At 30.1% G+C, this 15524-nt stretch overlaps 1 protein-coding gene and 1 pseudogene across 1 annotated transcript; one reads left to right on the forward strand and one right to left on the reverse strand.

Moving 5' to 3' along the window:
- The first annotated feature begins 1651 nt into the window (after positions 1-1651).
- On the forward strand, positions 1652-3587 carry LOC145937835 (zinc finger BED domain-containing protein 4-like). Its single transcript, XM_083041204.1, has 2 exons — positions 1652-1771; positions 1927-3587. Exon 2 carries the CDS (start codon positions 2187-2189, stop codon positions 3585-3587), a length of 1401 nt encoding a protein of 466 aa, XP_082897330.1. The 5' UTR covers positions 1652-1771; positions 1927-2186.
- Positions 3588-5767: 2180 nt separating this feature from the next.
- On the reverse strand, positions 5768-15524 carry LOC145937836 (uncharacterized; annotated as a pseudogene).

Raw genomic sequence — 15524 nt, forward strand, 5'->3', positions numbered from 1 at the left:
TTTTGAAAAAAGTTTTTGTTTAAATGTATTATAAATATATAATATGATAAAAATATTAAGATTTCTTAAATATTATATAAAAATATAAAATATAGTGTTCTTTTTAATACTGTCGAAGAGATATCCATGTTATGTAATATTTGTAATATAATATTACTGTGATATTATAATAAAAAGATGTATTTAAAGATAATTTATTTATTTCACTTATATGTATATATACAATATATGTATATGTATACAGGGTGTCCAGTGGTTCGCGTTTCACTTATCGTGGACAGGTAGAGTGAGTTAAACCAAATAGAAAAGTCCTTTACTATTTTGCGAAATTCGCAATAATTAATGAGAAATTAATTTAAAAAGATCGACCAATTCGCGTGTCTACAAGCGCGCGGCGAGAAAAGACAGCCCAGTGTTCAATGTTTTCCGTTATCTAGATAAAATTATCTAGATGTTCATCTAGATGTAATCATTGTTAATTTTATCTTTTATCTATATAATTAAAGCATGTGGCATCTTTATCTGTATCTCAGATAAGAAAAATAATATCTTTTATAAAACATCTAAGATAATAATGTAATCAGTGCACTAATTGTGAGTACAATTTTTTCCGCCTATTTGATATCTGCAAGCCAGATATTGTAACTATATAGGAGGGAAAATGCTGACCTGAAAGTGACCCCAAGATCTGCGAAGAGAGAAAGATATATAGAGTCCTATTCGTCCTTTATGCGCGTGCGCTAAACTGGCAGACATATGGGCATGCGTTTGAAAACAACACATGCGCACAGAAGACGAATAGGAATCTATACCTTCCTCTCTTGTACAGATGTTGGCGACATTTTCAGACTAGCATTTTCCCTCTATATCGAAATGGCACAATTGCATATATAATCGCATTGGTCTTGCCGAATTAACGTGTTCCCGCTAATGCCAGATTGGAAACGAAAAAGCACATCATATTAGTATATGGTATGTATTGTATATTATATACGTATGGTCATTTTTGGTTCATAGATATTATTGCATTTGTAATAATTGTTTTGTTTCTATTTGTTTCTCAATTTGGTAGCTCCCACGAAAAGTGAAAATAGGATCTAATCTAAACATCTGCTCTACACCGCTTACACTAGAAACATATTTTATGAAGTCTTCAGGTAAGCATATATTTGAATATTTTTATATTTTACATTTTACTGTTAGTAGTATAATACACAATTACTTTTGGTTGAACAGAAAATAAAGAAAAAATTCTAACCTCTTCAAGTTCTCTGGAAACTATGGAAACTCTGAAAACTATGGAGATCGAAGTCAATAATAATACAAATGAAAACACGGATAGTACATTATTATCCTTACCTTCTCTACCATACATTTTAAGAGGAGAATTTTTTGAAATTACAAGTAAAAGCACGCACTCACGAATAATAGCTTGATGTAAAAATTGTCCTAAAACGATCAACGGTTCCAGAACATCTACTGGAAATTTTTTCAATCATTATAATGTAAGTTACACATCTCTTTTTTATTTTTTATTTATAGTGTTTAGATTCTTAAATTTATTTAGACATTTATTAGAATTCTAAAAAATAATGTTTTATGTTGAATTTCTTTTATATTAAATTATTTTTATTGGTTTTTTTAGAGAGTGCATCCTCATTTAATGCAAAAAATTAAATTAAAAAGATTAGATAGTAAGAAAACTACAGATCAACAAAAAATTCAAAGCATGGCATTTTTTGCAAGAGACAGATCCGTTTCTGTAAAACAGGTTTGTATAATTTTATATATAATATTTAATGCATTGATAATAATATACTAAATATACTGATAATAATATACTAACTATATATTGATAATATAATAAATAATAAATAATAAATATACTAAAAACTCTTCTAAAATAATATTTTCTTTCTCTTATAGATACACAAGTTAATTTTAAATTACATAATTGAAGAAATGCGTCCTCTCAACACTGTTTATAAACCGGCGTTTAGAAATTTAATTTGTGGGATAGCAAATAATACATCTAAAAACATTTTACCTGGTAAAAGTGCACTGTCCACTGAAATTAACAAATTATATAAAGAAAAAAATGTGGACTAAAAGTATTATTGGAAAAACAAAATTATGTGTGTTTAACTTCTGACATTTGGTCGTGTAGAAACAGAAGTTATTTAGGAATGACTATTCATTTCATTTCAGAAACTTTAGAAAGAAAATCATATAGCTTAGCTTGTAAAAGAATTCGTTATAACCATACTTACGAAAATATGGCTTTAATCATGCATCATATATTAAAAGAATTCTCTTTAGATGTAGCTAAAGTTACTCACATAGTAACTGATAATGCCACAAATTTTGGCAAAGTCTTCAGATGCTTCGGTGTTACGAGATTTGAAAGTTCTGATCGAATTCAATTTAATGTAGAAGAAAATGATATAAATGATATGGAAGACTCGGATTCAGATATTGAGATTAACGAATTTAACAAAATTGCAAAAATTGGCATTCTTGATAATGATAATGCTTTTACTGATGAATTAGGTGATGAAATTATTTTACCTCCACAAATAACTTGTTGTAGTCATACATTAAATCTGATTACTACAACGGATTGTAAAAAAATTTTAGACAATCCTGGCAATGGAGCTTTGAAAAAAATGTATCGTTCTGCTTTTGCAAAACTAAGTGCTTTATGGAACTTATTGAGTCGTAGCACTGTAGCATCTGATATATGCTTCAAAGAATGCGGCTGTAAATTTCCTGTACCAATCATTACACGATGGAATTCACAATTTGATGCGATACAAAAACTCCTAACTCGTAAAACTAAACTAAATGCACTTTTTGAACAACTTAAACTCCAAAAATTAAGATTGAATGAAATTGAATTTTTAGAAGAATTTGTCATGATTATGTCTCCGTTAGCGACTAGTATTGATATTCTGCAAGGAGAAAAAATGTGTTTTTTAGGCTTAGTAGCGCCTACAATTATTATACTGAAACAAAAGTTTTCAAGTTTAACTCATTTATCATATTGCAAGCCATTGGTAGATGGAATAATAATAGCTTTAGAGAAGCGATTTAAACATATTTATGATTTTGACTGTTCTGATAGTAAATTATATATTATATCTGCTATCAGTTTACCTCGCTTTAAATTAAATTGGGTGCCAGAATGTCACATAGAGATGTGTAAAGAATTATTTTTGAAAGAAGTAGATACTTTTCATGCAAAAAATAGTTCTCATGTTGAAAACAAATCAACATCTAGTAGTAGTGGAGAGGAAGATTTTTTTTATGATATCGACAAAAAAAGTGGAATGCATTGTTCGGAGCCGATACTTAATAGTAACATCGAGACGCTGTCATATTTAGAATCTAAAACCAAAGATTTAGATTCTCTTAATCAATACCCTAATGTAAAAAACGTTTTCTTGAAGTATAATACCACGTTACCATCATCCGCGCCAGTGGAGCGCCTTTTCAGTTGCGGGCAACAGATATTTGCACCTCGAAGAAATCGTTTGTCCGACAGTACATTTGAGAAACTACTGTTTTTAAAAAACAAAAACTTATAATTTAAGTATCTATAAACACCTTTATATATAAATTTATAACATATAATGTATTAATATTGAAATATATGCTTATTTTTCGTAGTTGTCATGATGAATGTATTATTTTTATATATCTTATGTAAATTGTTGCAAATATTATCTTAAAAGTATCTAGATAAAATATTTAACTAATTCATTTTTTATACTTAAACCGCAACTATCTTTATCTTATCTGAGATACATGCGCATATGTTTTATCTCATCTGTATCTAGATTATTTTAAATTATCTAAGCGCAACACTGCCAGTGTTATGTGGTCACTATGCACGCGGCAAGAAGAGACAGCCCAATGTTTCACGGTTATTAGGCACGCGACGAAATTTAATTATGCTTTGCCTCATAATCAAAATGAATATAATTTTATCATAACCTCCTCCCTCAAATTAATGGAATAAGCTTCATTTTTGAATATAAAAACGAAAGATATTGGGTAAAAGTGCTTTTTCCATACATTTATAAAATGTTTGAGGCAAAAGTATTGTATCAACTTGTATTAACATACAATTTAAATGACACAATATTTTTTCTTTTACTTATCAATTTTCAAAAGTCATAATTTTTAACTGTTATATTTATTCATAATATTTTTATACTATTATAATATTATATTATTAAACTGTTATGTATTAAACTGTATGTTAAATTTTTAACTGTGCACTTAAATTGTTTAGCAAAAGAAATATTTCCTAATCTAAATGATAAAATATTTAAATTTTACGATGAAAAGAAAGCTGTATTAACAGAAGAATTTTTAATCGAACATATACAATTTGCCGGAAGAAGTGCTATTATTAATATTGAAATAGATAGGCCAGTTATACAAAGTAATTTTTTAAAAATATTTTTGTCTTAAAATATAAATTATATGTATAAAAACTCATTATTCACATATATAGTCAATTTTTTTTTAGATTTAGATCATCCAATAACTTCAACATTTAGTTCTTCTAATATAACTCTTACAGATACTTCTGAAGAAGATGAACCAGGAACTTCTCAATAGAATGTTCATAAATTAACATTTTTTTATCCACAATTACAAAAAAAAAAGAAATTGTTACGAAAAAAGTATTAAAATATTTTATATAATTAGAGTAAAATGAAATCCATAAAAAAACTTACCTTTTTAAAAAAAGGTAAAAAAAGGGCGCCAAGTCCACACGCCATGTGAAAAAGTGTTATAGAAAAAATAGTGTGTTTTAAAGTACTGTAAACTTGTGTTGTAAAATTAATATTTCTAAAAAAAATAATGATATCAAAAAGTTGCGCCAAATAAATAAACATTTATACAAAAAATTGAAAATTAAAAACTTATGCGAAAATTAAAAATTAATACAAAATAAAAAAAAATAAAAAAATTTTAGTTAAAAAAACTTGGCGCTGCTAAATTTCAAAATTACTGTACTGTATCTTAAAGTAACAAATAATTAATTTACTGCAATGTATTTATATATCCTAAAATAATTAATTTAATTTAAAAAATACAGAAATATTTGCACGTGTAAATGCACGGAGTACGTTTGTCATTAGCATAGTGTTTAATTAATTATTGCAATGTATCTTAAAGTTAAAACAAATTCATGGAACAATTAATTAAAACAAAAATGTACAGAGTACGTTAATATCAGCATATTAGCATATTGTTCAATTTAGCAGCGCCAAGTTTTTTTAACTAAAATTTTTTTATTTTTTTTTATTTTGTATTAATTTTTAATTTTCGCATAAGTTTTTAATTTTCAATTTTTTGTATAAATGTTTATTTATTTGGCGCAACTTTTTGATATCATTATTTTTTTTAGAAATATTAATTTTACAACACAAGTTTACAGTACTTTAAAACACACTATTTTTTCTATAACACTTTTTCACATGGCGTGTGGACTTGGCGCCCTTTTTTACCTTTTTTTAAAAAGGTAAGTTTTTTATGGATATCATTCTTTTTTGTAGTATATATTTATTTACACATTTTAAAATAAAGAAGCAACGAGTCACCGCCCTGGTCATATTTTATCATATATGACGGTCCTCTTTGCTTACAGTAATTTACAATCTATGCTTCTAATGTATTTTTAATTAAAAATTTGATATATAACTGCTTCTTTATTTTATAAACTTTATAATTTTATAATATCCTATATATATTACTTATTAGCCATCTTTTGTAAAAATATTATATAAACATCTTTAGCACCTCTAGGCCACTGTTTTTTTTTAACTTGCGCATCATCAACTTCGACCCAAATATTAGATACTCCTTCTCTACACATACTTATATAATGATCTTTATCAATACATGAACCATGATGAAATATAGCATTCATCGTCTTATATGATTGTCCAGCTATTAATACTTTAGTTGTTGGAACAGCACATAAGTTTAATTTGTGTGCTGCTTTCATTAATTTATCATCTTGTGAAAATACTATTAAATGAATAACAACTATCTCTCTTGCCAATGTTATTTCATTTTTAAATATTATATCATTTCCAGTACAATGTTCACATGATTCATTATCTAATACATTCCAGTGTGAAAATGTAACATTTAATAAATCATTAAGAGTATAACTTTTATTTTTCAAATTATTAATAGGAATTGAAATAATAATATTCTTATTAACAGTAATTTTAGTATTACTACAAGTTTTGCATCGTTTAGTAGAAGTAACTTGATATTCTATCAAATTTCTTATACAATCATATCTTTCACAAAGAGTCTTAAGAAAATGGGATGCATTTCGTTTCGCGATGTTCGAAAAATATTCTCCTAAACATTGCCGTATTGCATATGTATTTAAATTAGACATTCCATATTCATATCGATGCATTAATAAACGTAAAACATCTGATTTATCACAATTAAATAACTGTTGCCTAATAACATTTAAATGTAATAAACATTGCAATACTGCATTTGCATAGCATGAAACTTTGTCTGTATTTTGGAAACCACGTATGATCCAAGCAGTACTTCGTCGAACTGTTTGATCTGAACTTGATTTTTGAACAGAAGTAACTATTTTTGGCAACGCCCATAAAACATCTTTTACTTTGCGATAGCGTTCTTTTGACATAGTAATCATTTCTGCGTTTGGATTGTGTATCTGTTTTAAACGATTATATTCAATAATAGCTTTTTCGCTAGCTATTACTGATGAAGGATCGTAATTAATTAAATGTAATCCTTCTAGAGATGTTACTCGCGATAATGCAACATAAATTTGACCACAACTAAATACAGAGTTACCGATGTCCATAATTGCACTTCGCAAACTCAATCCTTGGCTTTTATGAATAGTGATACCGTAACTCAGAGATAATGGAAATTGTTTTCTAATAACATACACTCTATCTACCACCTCAAATTTAACACTTACTCTTCCAATTTCATATTCTAAACTTGATGGTAAAAGAAGTTTCACTTTTTCTACGTAATTAGTAGATGTATCTTGTACAATTGAAATTACTTTAGCAATTGTACCGTTTACAAGACCTAAACTAGCATCGATATTACGTCGAATCATAACTTTTGCTCCAATTTTAATTTTAATTTGTTTTGAAAGTCCAGCTGTTTTAGAATTATCATCATCGTTATTTGACAATACTTTTAATGCTTTCTTTTTTAAATATGGAACACAGTTAATCGTGTCCTCAGCAATTAATAATATTTCTTTGGAGACAATACGACTTAACATTGCATCATTAAGAACATCACACATATTACAAGTAGGCAATAAACAAACAGTGTCCGATGATAAATTATTAATAAAATCACATAATTCGTTTAATCTAGATTCGAAAGACTCACCTTTAAAAGATATTTTTCTACTTTCTAAAATTTTACATCAGATTTTGTCATTAAACCAATACGAATTCGCGACAATAACTCACGGTAAGAATTATCTCCTTGCTGATGCATATTGATTGTCAATTCATCGTAGTCAAATAATGTAGTCCATAAATTAATAGCATTTAAGGAACCAAGATGTTTAGCAATTTTTTTATCTGATAAATGCATAATATCTTAGGATAGGATCTTCGTGTACAGAAGGTAATTGAAGCAAATCTCCGAATAAAAGAATATGCTTTTGACCAAACCAACCATCATCGCAATCACTAGTGTCAAATATCTCAGACAATCGAAGATGTATATACATTAAAGTCAAATTAGATATCATTGACACTTCATCAATTACAAAAAGAATAACATCTTTAAAATCTGCTCGTAAAAGTTTCAATACATGAGTAGTCAGATAGTTGTCTATACTTAGGAGTATGACCATGTTCAACAGGTAATTGAAGCAATCTATGAACTGTCAAACCATCTATGTTAAATGCAATACCAGTAGGTGCTGCTACAGCAGTATCTTTGTTGAGATTTTGTTTTATCCAACATTTAATAGTTTTGATTAAGAAACTTTTTCCAGTACCACTTTCTCCGGTAACATATAATCATAATACCGATTTATCTGATTCTATAGTATTGATAACTTTATTGAATACTCGTTTTTGATCCATATTTAATTTTAAAATCATTTCAGATACATTAATTTCTCGAATTATTTTATCACCAAGATCTTTAAAATCTTGCATCGCTTCACCAGTCTCTATATTTTGAACACCTATCGGATTTTCAGGATTATCCTGAGACTGTTGTTTTTCTAAATTGTCATCTAGACATTGTTGAACTAACTTTTTTGCAGTTTCAAATGCTTTTTGCAATTCTTCTAATTTTTCATGATATTGCAATGCTTCTACAAGATGCAGTTTTACTTTGTGAAACGATTCAGTATAAGTATCGCATTCACTTCTAAGATCTTCTAATTTTCGCCAAGGTTTAAACATAAGCAATAACGCAAAGAAATAATTTTCTGGCTGTGTATTAACATCATATCTATAATGATTTATAAGATATCCACGTTGTCGTCGTTTAAGATAATAATCATTACTTATTTTATAATATTCAATATTCTCATTTTTTGGTTTGATCTTCGAGATATCGTACACTGTGCAAATTCATAAAGAGACATTTTTTCTAATTCGTATGGTCTATGTGGATAATGATTATCTATTAATGTTGGATAAAATATATCTGTAGATTCAGCATCAAGAGCTTCAATTTCCTTGGGGTTTTTTAATTTTCTAGATCGTATTTGATTAACATCTAACCATTTGATAGATGTATTTCGATCAGTTCCATATAAAGAAATACCTAACAATGTATCAGCAACTTCAAGAGCTCCACATTCTCTATTATTTGTAAATCGCAATGCAATATTCCAAAGATAACTCGCTAATGATTTGTTTTCATTCTTACTAAGGATAGCATCGGACAGTTCACTTTTTCCCGCTTTATTCATATATTTAGTAATGTACCAGGTAAGCAGCGATGATTTTTCACCAATAAATTGTATATCCATATTACCTTCCCATGCAGTAAGAAGAACAGGATTATAATCATTTATATTAACTTCATTATCCGTTCGAGGAAGATCATAAAGCCTACTTTTATGTTTCAATTGCTTTCTACCTGCTATCGAAGTTGCCACATCTCTCATATTCAAAGTTTCAGTAACAGGTCGAGGAAATCCAAAACGACACCGATGAGTAACTTTACGTCCTACTTTTTTAGAACGAAGACAATAATCGTTATGTATATGTTGCTGATGCGTATTAATACGCCTGTACAATAATGGCGAAATATTTTGATCCGGCATTTTGCAACTTATATGTAAGATAAATTTAGAGACTTCTTCAATAGTAGATTCACCAAAAATAGGTGCATTTTTAATCCAAATTAATAAGTGGAAATGCTGTATATCTCTACCTTGGTATTCTCGTCGCCAGAAATAGTGCGTTACTTCTCCAATTGGATGATCTTTAGAGTTAATAAAGTCAAGCATTGCTCGAAACTTATTATCGAGAAACCTGGATGTTGATATAGGATCTCTAGTAACAAATACGCTAACGCATAAAGAAGTGTCATGCCATCCATTTACTTTACGAATATATTCACCTAAATCTTCCCATAACCATTCACTCGGACTTAATGTTAAAAACCATGTCGCAGACCCATAATGCTGCGTCATACAATTTAAATCACTTCTCGGTTTACGCCAATATTGCTCCGTATTTCGAAGTGTCGAAAATATTGTACTCAGATTAGATTCCAACAATTTTTTCGACATTGCGTCTAAATATTCTGCAGCTGTATAACGAACTCGCGGATTAGTTACATTCATTTTATGAAAAATTCCACGACTTAATTGACGCATATTTGCATAGTTCAATAAATAAAATAAATATTGTTGATTTAATCTGTATTGTGGATGTATAGATGTCAAACGACATTTAATAAATTCATGATCATAAAGTTTAACTGGTCTAGTCTCATGTTGTCCATTAATACCAAATGGGTATAACAGGGTGATTCAAAACAACCTGATGTCCTTAAAATGTCATATTCTTGAACGAATTCTGAGACGATTTTTCCTTTTGCAAAATTTTGTCCGAAGCTTAGTTTTTTAATTATAACAGGAAAAAGATAGCGAATGACGAGTCCGGTACAACGGGCAGGCAGAAACGGCGCAACGCGTCGCGAGATGTGGCCCCACACTTCCCTAGACAGTCAATATTATTGACACAATATTTGATATTGATTTCTTGAAGCTTATTGAATTATTGCAGTTTCTAACCAATATTTTACAATATTATTCACCGTCTAGGGGGCTATAATGTAACGCTTGAGAATAAAATATTCAAACGCGTGTTTTACATTAAATGGCAAATAAACTGGAAATGGACGAATGAAGAATGAAGTAATAATCGTAATTTGATTAAATATTCTTATCTTTAAGATAAAATCGACGCATTTTTATTCCTTTACGGGGATCGTTCATCATATAATAACAGTTTCTAAATTTCAAATGACATTTCACAATTTCACAATAAAAATATTACTATTTTAGTACTTTATCATCACTTGAAAATATTAACTTCTACATAAATTAAGACAAAAAAATTCCATGATAAAAAGCGATTAGACATATCTCTCTCTCTCTCTCTCTCTCTCTCTCTCTCTCTCTCTCTCTCTCTCTCTCTCTCTCTCTCTCTCTCTCTCTCTCTCTCTCTCTCTCTCTCTCTCTCTCTCTCTCTCTCTCTCTCTCTCTCTCTCTCTCTCTCTCTCTCTCCTCTCTCTCTCTCTCTCTCTCTCTCTCCCTCTCCCTCTCCCTCTCCCTCTCCCTCTCCCTCTCCCTCTCCCTCTCCCTCTCCCTCTCCCTCTCCCTCTCCCTCTCCCTCTCCCTCTCCCTCTCCTCTCCCTCTCCCTCTCCCTCTCCCTCTCCCTCTCCCTCTCCTCTCCCTCTCCCTCTCCCTCTCCCTCTCCCTCTCCCTCTCCCTCTCCCTCTCCCTCTCCCTCTCCCTCTCCCTCTCCCTCTCCCTCTCCCTCTCCCTCTCCCTCTCCCTCTCCCTCTTCCTCTCCCTCTCCCTCTCCCTCTTCCTCTCCCTCTCCCTCTCCCTCTATAAATAATTGTTTGTAAATAAATACAGAAAGACTTAAATAATAAAGCCTAAAAATATAAATTTTATGTAGCTTGTACGACTAAATTATTATGTTGTATGAAATAATCAGAGAGATATATATATATATATATATATATATATATATATACTTTTAATTGGATGTGATACAATTGGCTACGACAGCTCAAAATAAAGTTCAAGACTTGTAATTTACATAAAAAATATGAAAAAGATCGAATCTAAAGAGTCAGAAAAAGTTTGTTCATTGAAAATATTATTTTTCGCACTTTTTCTTATACCAATACAGAATCTTCAGAGATAAAGCTAGTAAAATAGTTTTTTTCTCACAAAGATTAGTATGTAATCGTTTTTATATTTTTTACGTAAGCTACAAGTTTTAAGCTTTATTTTGATCTGCCGTAGCACAATTTGTATTACATCCCAATTAAAAATTATACCTTACGGAAAAATACCGCCTTTGTATTTTCAGATTAGGATATCTCGGAAACCTAACATAATGCGCAATTTTTACGGCCGGATTCGTAATCAGCGCTAAAATATCTACAAGAAAACACTTAAGGAATCTCCGAATTTATTTGTGTTGATCAGTGTAATTAAGCTTAAAAAATATAAATTTTATGCAGTTTATACGACTAAATAATTATGTAGTTTGTATGAAACATTCAAAGAGTGAGAGAGAGAGAGAGAGAGAGAGAGAGAGATATGTCTAATCGCTTTTTATCATGGAATATTTTTGTCTTAATTTATGTAGAAGTTAATATTTTCAAGTGATAATAAAGTACTAAAATATTAATATTTTTATTGTGAAATTGTGAAATGTCATTTGAAATTTAGAAACTGTTATTTATATGATGAACGATCTCCGTAAAGGAATAAAAATGCGTTGATTTTATCTTAAAGATAAGAATATTTAATCAAATTACGATTATTACTTCATTCTTCATTCGTCCATTTCCAGTTTATTTGCCATTTAATGTAAAATACGCGTTTGAATATTTTATTCTCAAGCGTTATTGTTCACGCGCGAGTTGTCCGTTTTTTTTGTTCGTCGCGGCGAATTGAGAAGAGAGAGTTTGCTGATCGCGAGAGAGAATCGAAGTCGGAAAGAGGGAATGTGATTCCGCTAAGACTGAGGAGCGAAAAGGATAGCGAATGCTATTGTGTATCAGCTTGACGGTTGAGGTTTAGAGATAACGGAGCGTGATAGAGTGAGAGAGTGAGAGAGAAAGAGTGAGAGCGAAAGAGGAGATTGAGAGTTTAAGAGAAGTGCGATAATACAGGCGATCCGTTATTAGAAAAGAATGTCTTTATTTTAGTAATGTCGAAAATGCGGACGCGATTAATACATAGATTAAATTAACTCTTGAAGTGTCCGAGCACCATTAAAGTCACGTCTTTTATAAAGAGTTCGTCTTTTTCGCACTCGCAGTCACTGAAAGATTTGCGATCGCAGTACAGAAAGTTAATCTATCGCCGTGTTCGCACTTAACTCAGATTTATATTAGCGTATGTTTATTACTCGATTATATTTTCGATAAGAGACCCGAGACAGTCGTATCCTCGGTATTTAAACTCTTCGGGGAAACGTCTAGAAATTTCGAAGAACGGAGAAAGGGAATCCCAAGCTCCGGGTAATCGTCGAATATTTCCATGAAACGTGGAAACGGTTGTCTGTTGATTACATATGAGATATAAATACGAAGACGAGAAAACACATTGAGAACAAAGACGTTTGTTATTGAACGCGTATTTGCGGATTATCCGCTTTGTAAAGGCAGCACGGCGATAAGATTTTATTATGTTCGAGTTTTATATATAAATTTATTATTCTCGAATTTAACAGGTGTAAATTTATTATTCGCGATTTTAACATATATGAATTTATTCTTTCCGACTTTAACAGTTATATTATAACCCCCTAGACGGTGAATAATATTATAAAATATTGTTTAGAAACTGCAATAATTCAATAAGCTTCAAGAAATCAATATCAAATATTGTGTCAATAATATTGACTGTCTAGGGAAGTGTGGGGCCACATTGATCTCGCGACGCGTTGCGCCGTTCCTGCCTGCCCATTGTACCGGACTCGTCATTCGCTAACTTTTTCCTGTTATAATTAAAAAACTAAGCTTCGGACAAAATTTTGCAAAAGGAAAAATCGTCTTAGAATTCGTTCAAGAATATGACATTTTAAGGACATCAGGTTGTTTTGAATCACCCTGTATATCTGGAAAACACATTAAATCTAAACATTTTTCACGATTATCCAAAGGCAAATCCTGAATTTTTAACATTTGATATAAACTTGTCGCAGTTTTATTTGCTTTTTTTTCATATAAGGGATAGATAGTATATTGCTCGTAATAGCCATCATTTTCGTCAGTAACCTGAGTTAATATTGCTTTTTGTGGATCTTCTAATATTACTTCTATATCATTTTTTTGTCTCTTTTATCAAATTATTTGATAATTCAGAGTTGTTATCTAATATTGCTTCTGTATTATTTTCTATCTCTTCCACTTGGAATACTAAATTTTCTAACTTTTCCAAACATAACTTATTATGATTATTTGGCAGTATAATGTGAGAGTATAAATCATTGTTGTGCTTTAACCATGTTAAAGCATCAAATACTTTTTTAACATTAACCATCTCTTCCCAAATAATCTTTGATTTTGTCGGAATACCCCTAACTAATATATATAATTCATGATTAATATTTATCGCATCAGTATTATGACATAATTTATTCCATGTCTCCTGTAACGGAAGTGGTAAATGAAATGTTCTACCTTTAACTTTTTGTATCATTTGCCTTTGAGGCAACTTTTTATTCATAACAGTTTCCATTTTGAGAATAGTTTGAAATGCTTTAGCTCTTTGTATAAGAATTTTTTCAAATGTGTTAAGAGATGATATTACTTCGGGCACAACATTTGTAATGAGATTATTCAAAATGCAATATGCAGGTATTAGACCTTTACGAAATTTGCCTGCACAATAATTACATATATATTCTGCATTAATTTTTTGTTGTTGAACATGTGCCATTAAATCTCTCCAAATTTGAATGTCTATTTGTACTTGAATATTACTAACTTTAAATAAATTCAAATACAAATATATAAGAGGTAGGCCTTTTATTAAGAGCCAAACGCGGGTGTTGATGCGTATTCCAGCGAAATTTAATTTTTCGCTGGAATTAAATTAATTGTGCACTGGGCACTAATTTTAATACTTGCACTAATTTTAATACTTGGTATACTGCCAAGTCTTTGTATGGAATGATCTCTTACTTGAGATTTTTATTCCATATATCCCCTCTAACCCCCCTAAAGAATTAAATGCGAGAGAAAATTCTTTAGGGGGGTTAGAGGGGATATATGGAATAAAAATCTCAAGTAAGAGATCATTCCATACAAAGACTTGGCAGTATACCAAGTATTAAAATTAGTACCCAGTGCACAATTAATTTAATTCCAGCGAAAAATTAAATTTCGCTGGAATACGCATCAACACCCGCGTTTGGCTCTTAATAAAAGGCCTACCTCTTATATATTTGTATTTAATACAGAAGAGCTTAAATAATAATTCTTAATGTTTAAATAAATTTTTTTTATAACACAATCTCTCACATGATACGCAAATATGCCGTGGTGTATCTTCTGAACGTTTAGTTAAAGCTTTAAATGCTTCATGATATTTTGAAAAAATATCATCATCACTCAGAATTGTATCTGTCTGTTGATGTTTGTATATATCTGCTTTTTCTTGTGCAGAAGTTACAATTTCATTTAATGCGTTTAAATCAGCATGAGTTAATGCTTTATCGAGATTTTCCATCTTTCGATAAAAAGCTGTCATTTGATAAATTAAACGCTTAATATATCTTACTTTTGGAAAATGAGGCGATAATAATTGAACTGGAAGAAACATTCCTTTATAAAGTGTTAAATCAATATGACAGCTACGCGTATGACCCAATTTCTCATTTGAGGTTTTCATAGTACATCTGAAGGTTTTGTATCAATTCTGGTACATTTTTTAAAGTACATTTATCTATAGTTTGCATGAACTTTTGATAACGATCAATTAAAGACGGATCAATTTTACATGAACTATTGCACAACCAAGATTTTGCTAGTGATTCTTGTAACGGTAATATATTCACAACTTGTCCTTTCGTATCTATTACCAAAGATTTCGATGAAGTTACATTTTTTATTAACGGTAATATATTCAGAACTTCTTTTTTCGTATCCAAAGGTTCTTTTGAAGTTACATGATGATATGTAGAATCAATAAAATAATTTTCGGATGAAGCTGCATATCTAAATTCGCCACATAACACAT

Source organism: Prenolepis imparis, unplaced genomic scaffold (assembly GCF_030444845.1).
Source record: "Prenolepis imparis isolate NDT839.2.m4 unplaced genomic scaffold, iyPreImpa1.0 SCAF_6, whole genome shotgun sequence".
Classification (NCBI taxonomy): Eukaryota; Metazoa; Arthropoda; class Insecta; order Hymenoptera; family Formicidae; genus Prenolepis; species Prenolepis imparis.

What these genes read in the sequence shown, in the direction of transcription:
- LOC145937835 (XM_083041204.1), top strand. Translation starts at nt 2,187, where the DNA reads ATGACTATTCATTTCATTTCAGAAACTTTAGAAAGAAAATCATATAGC.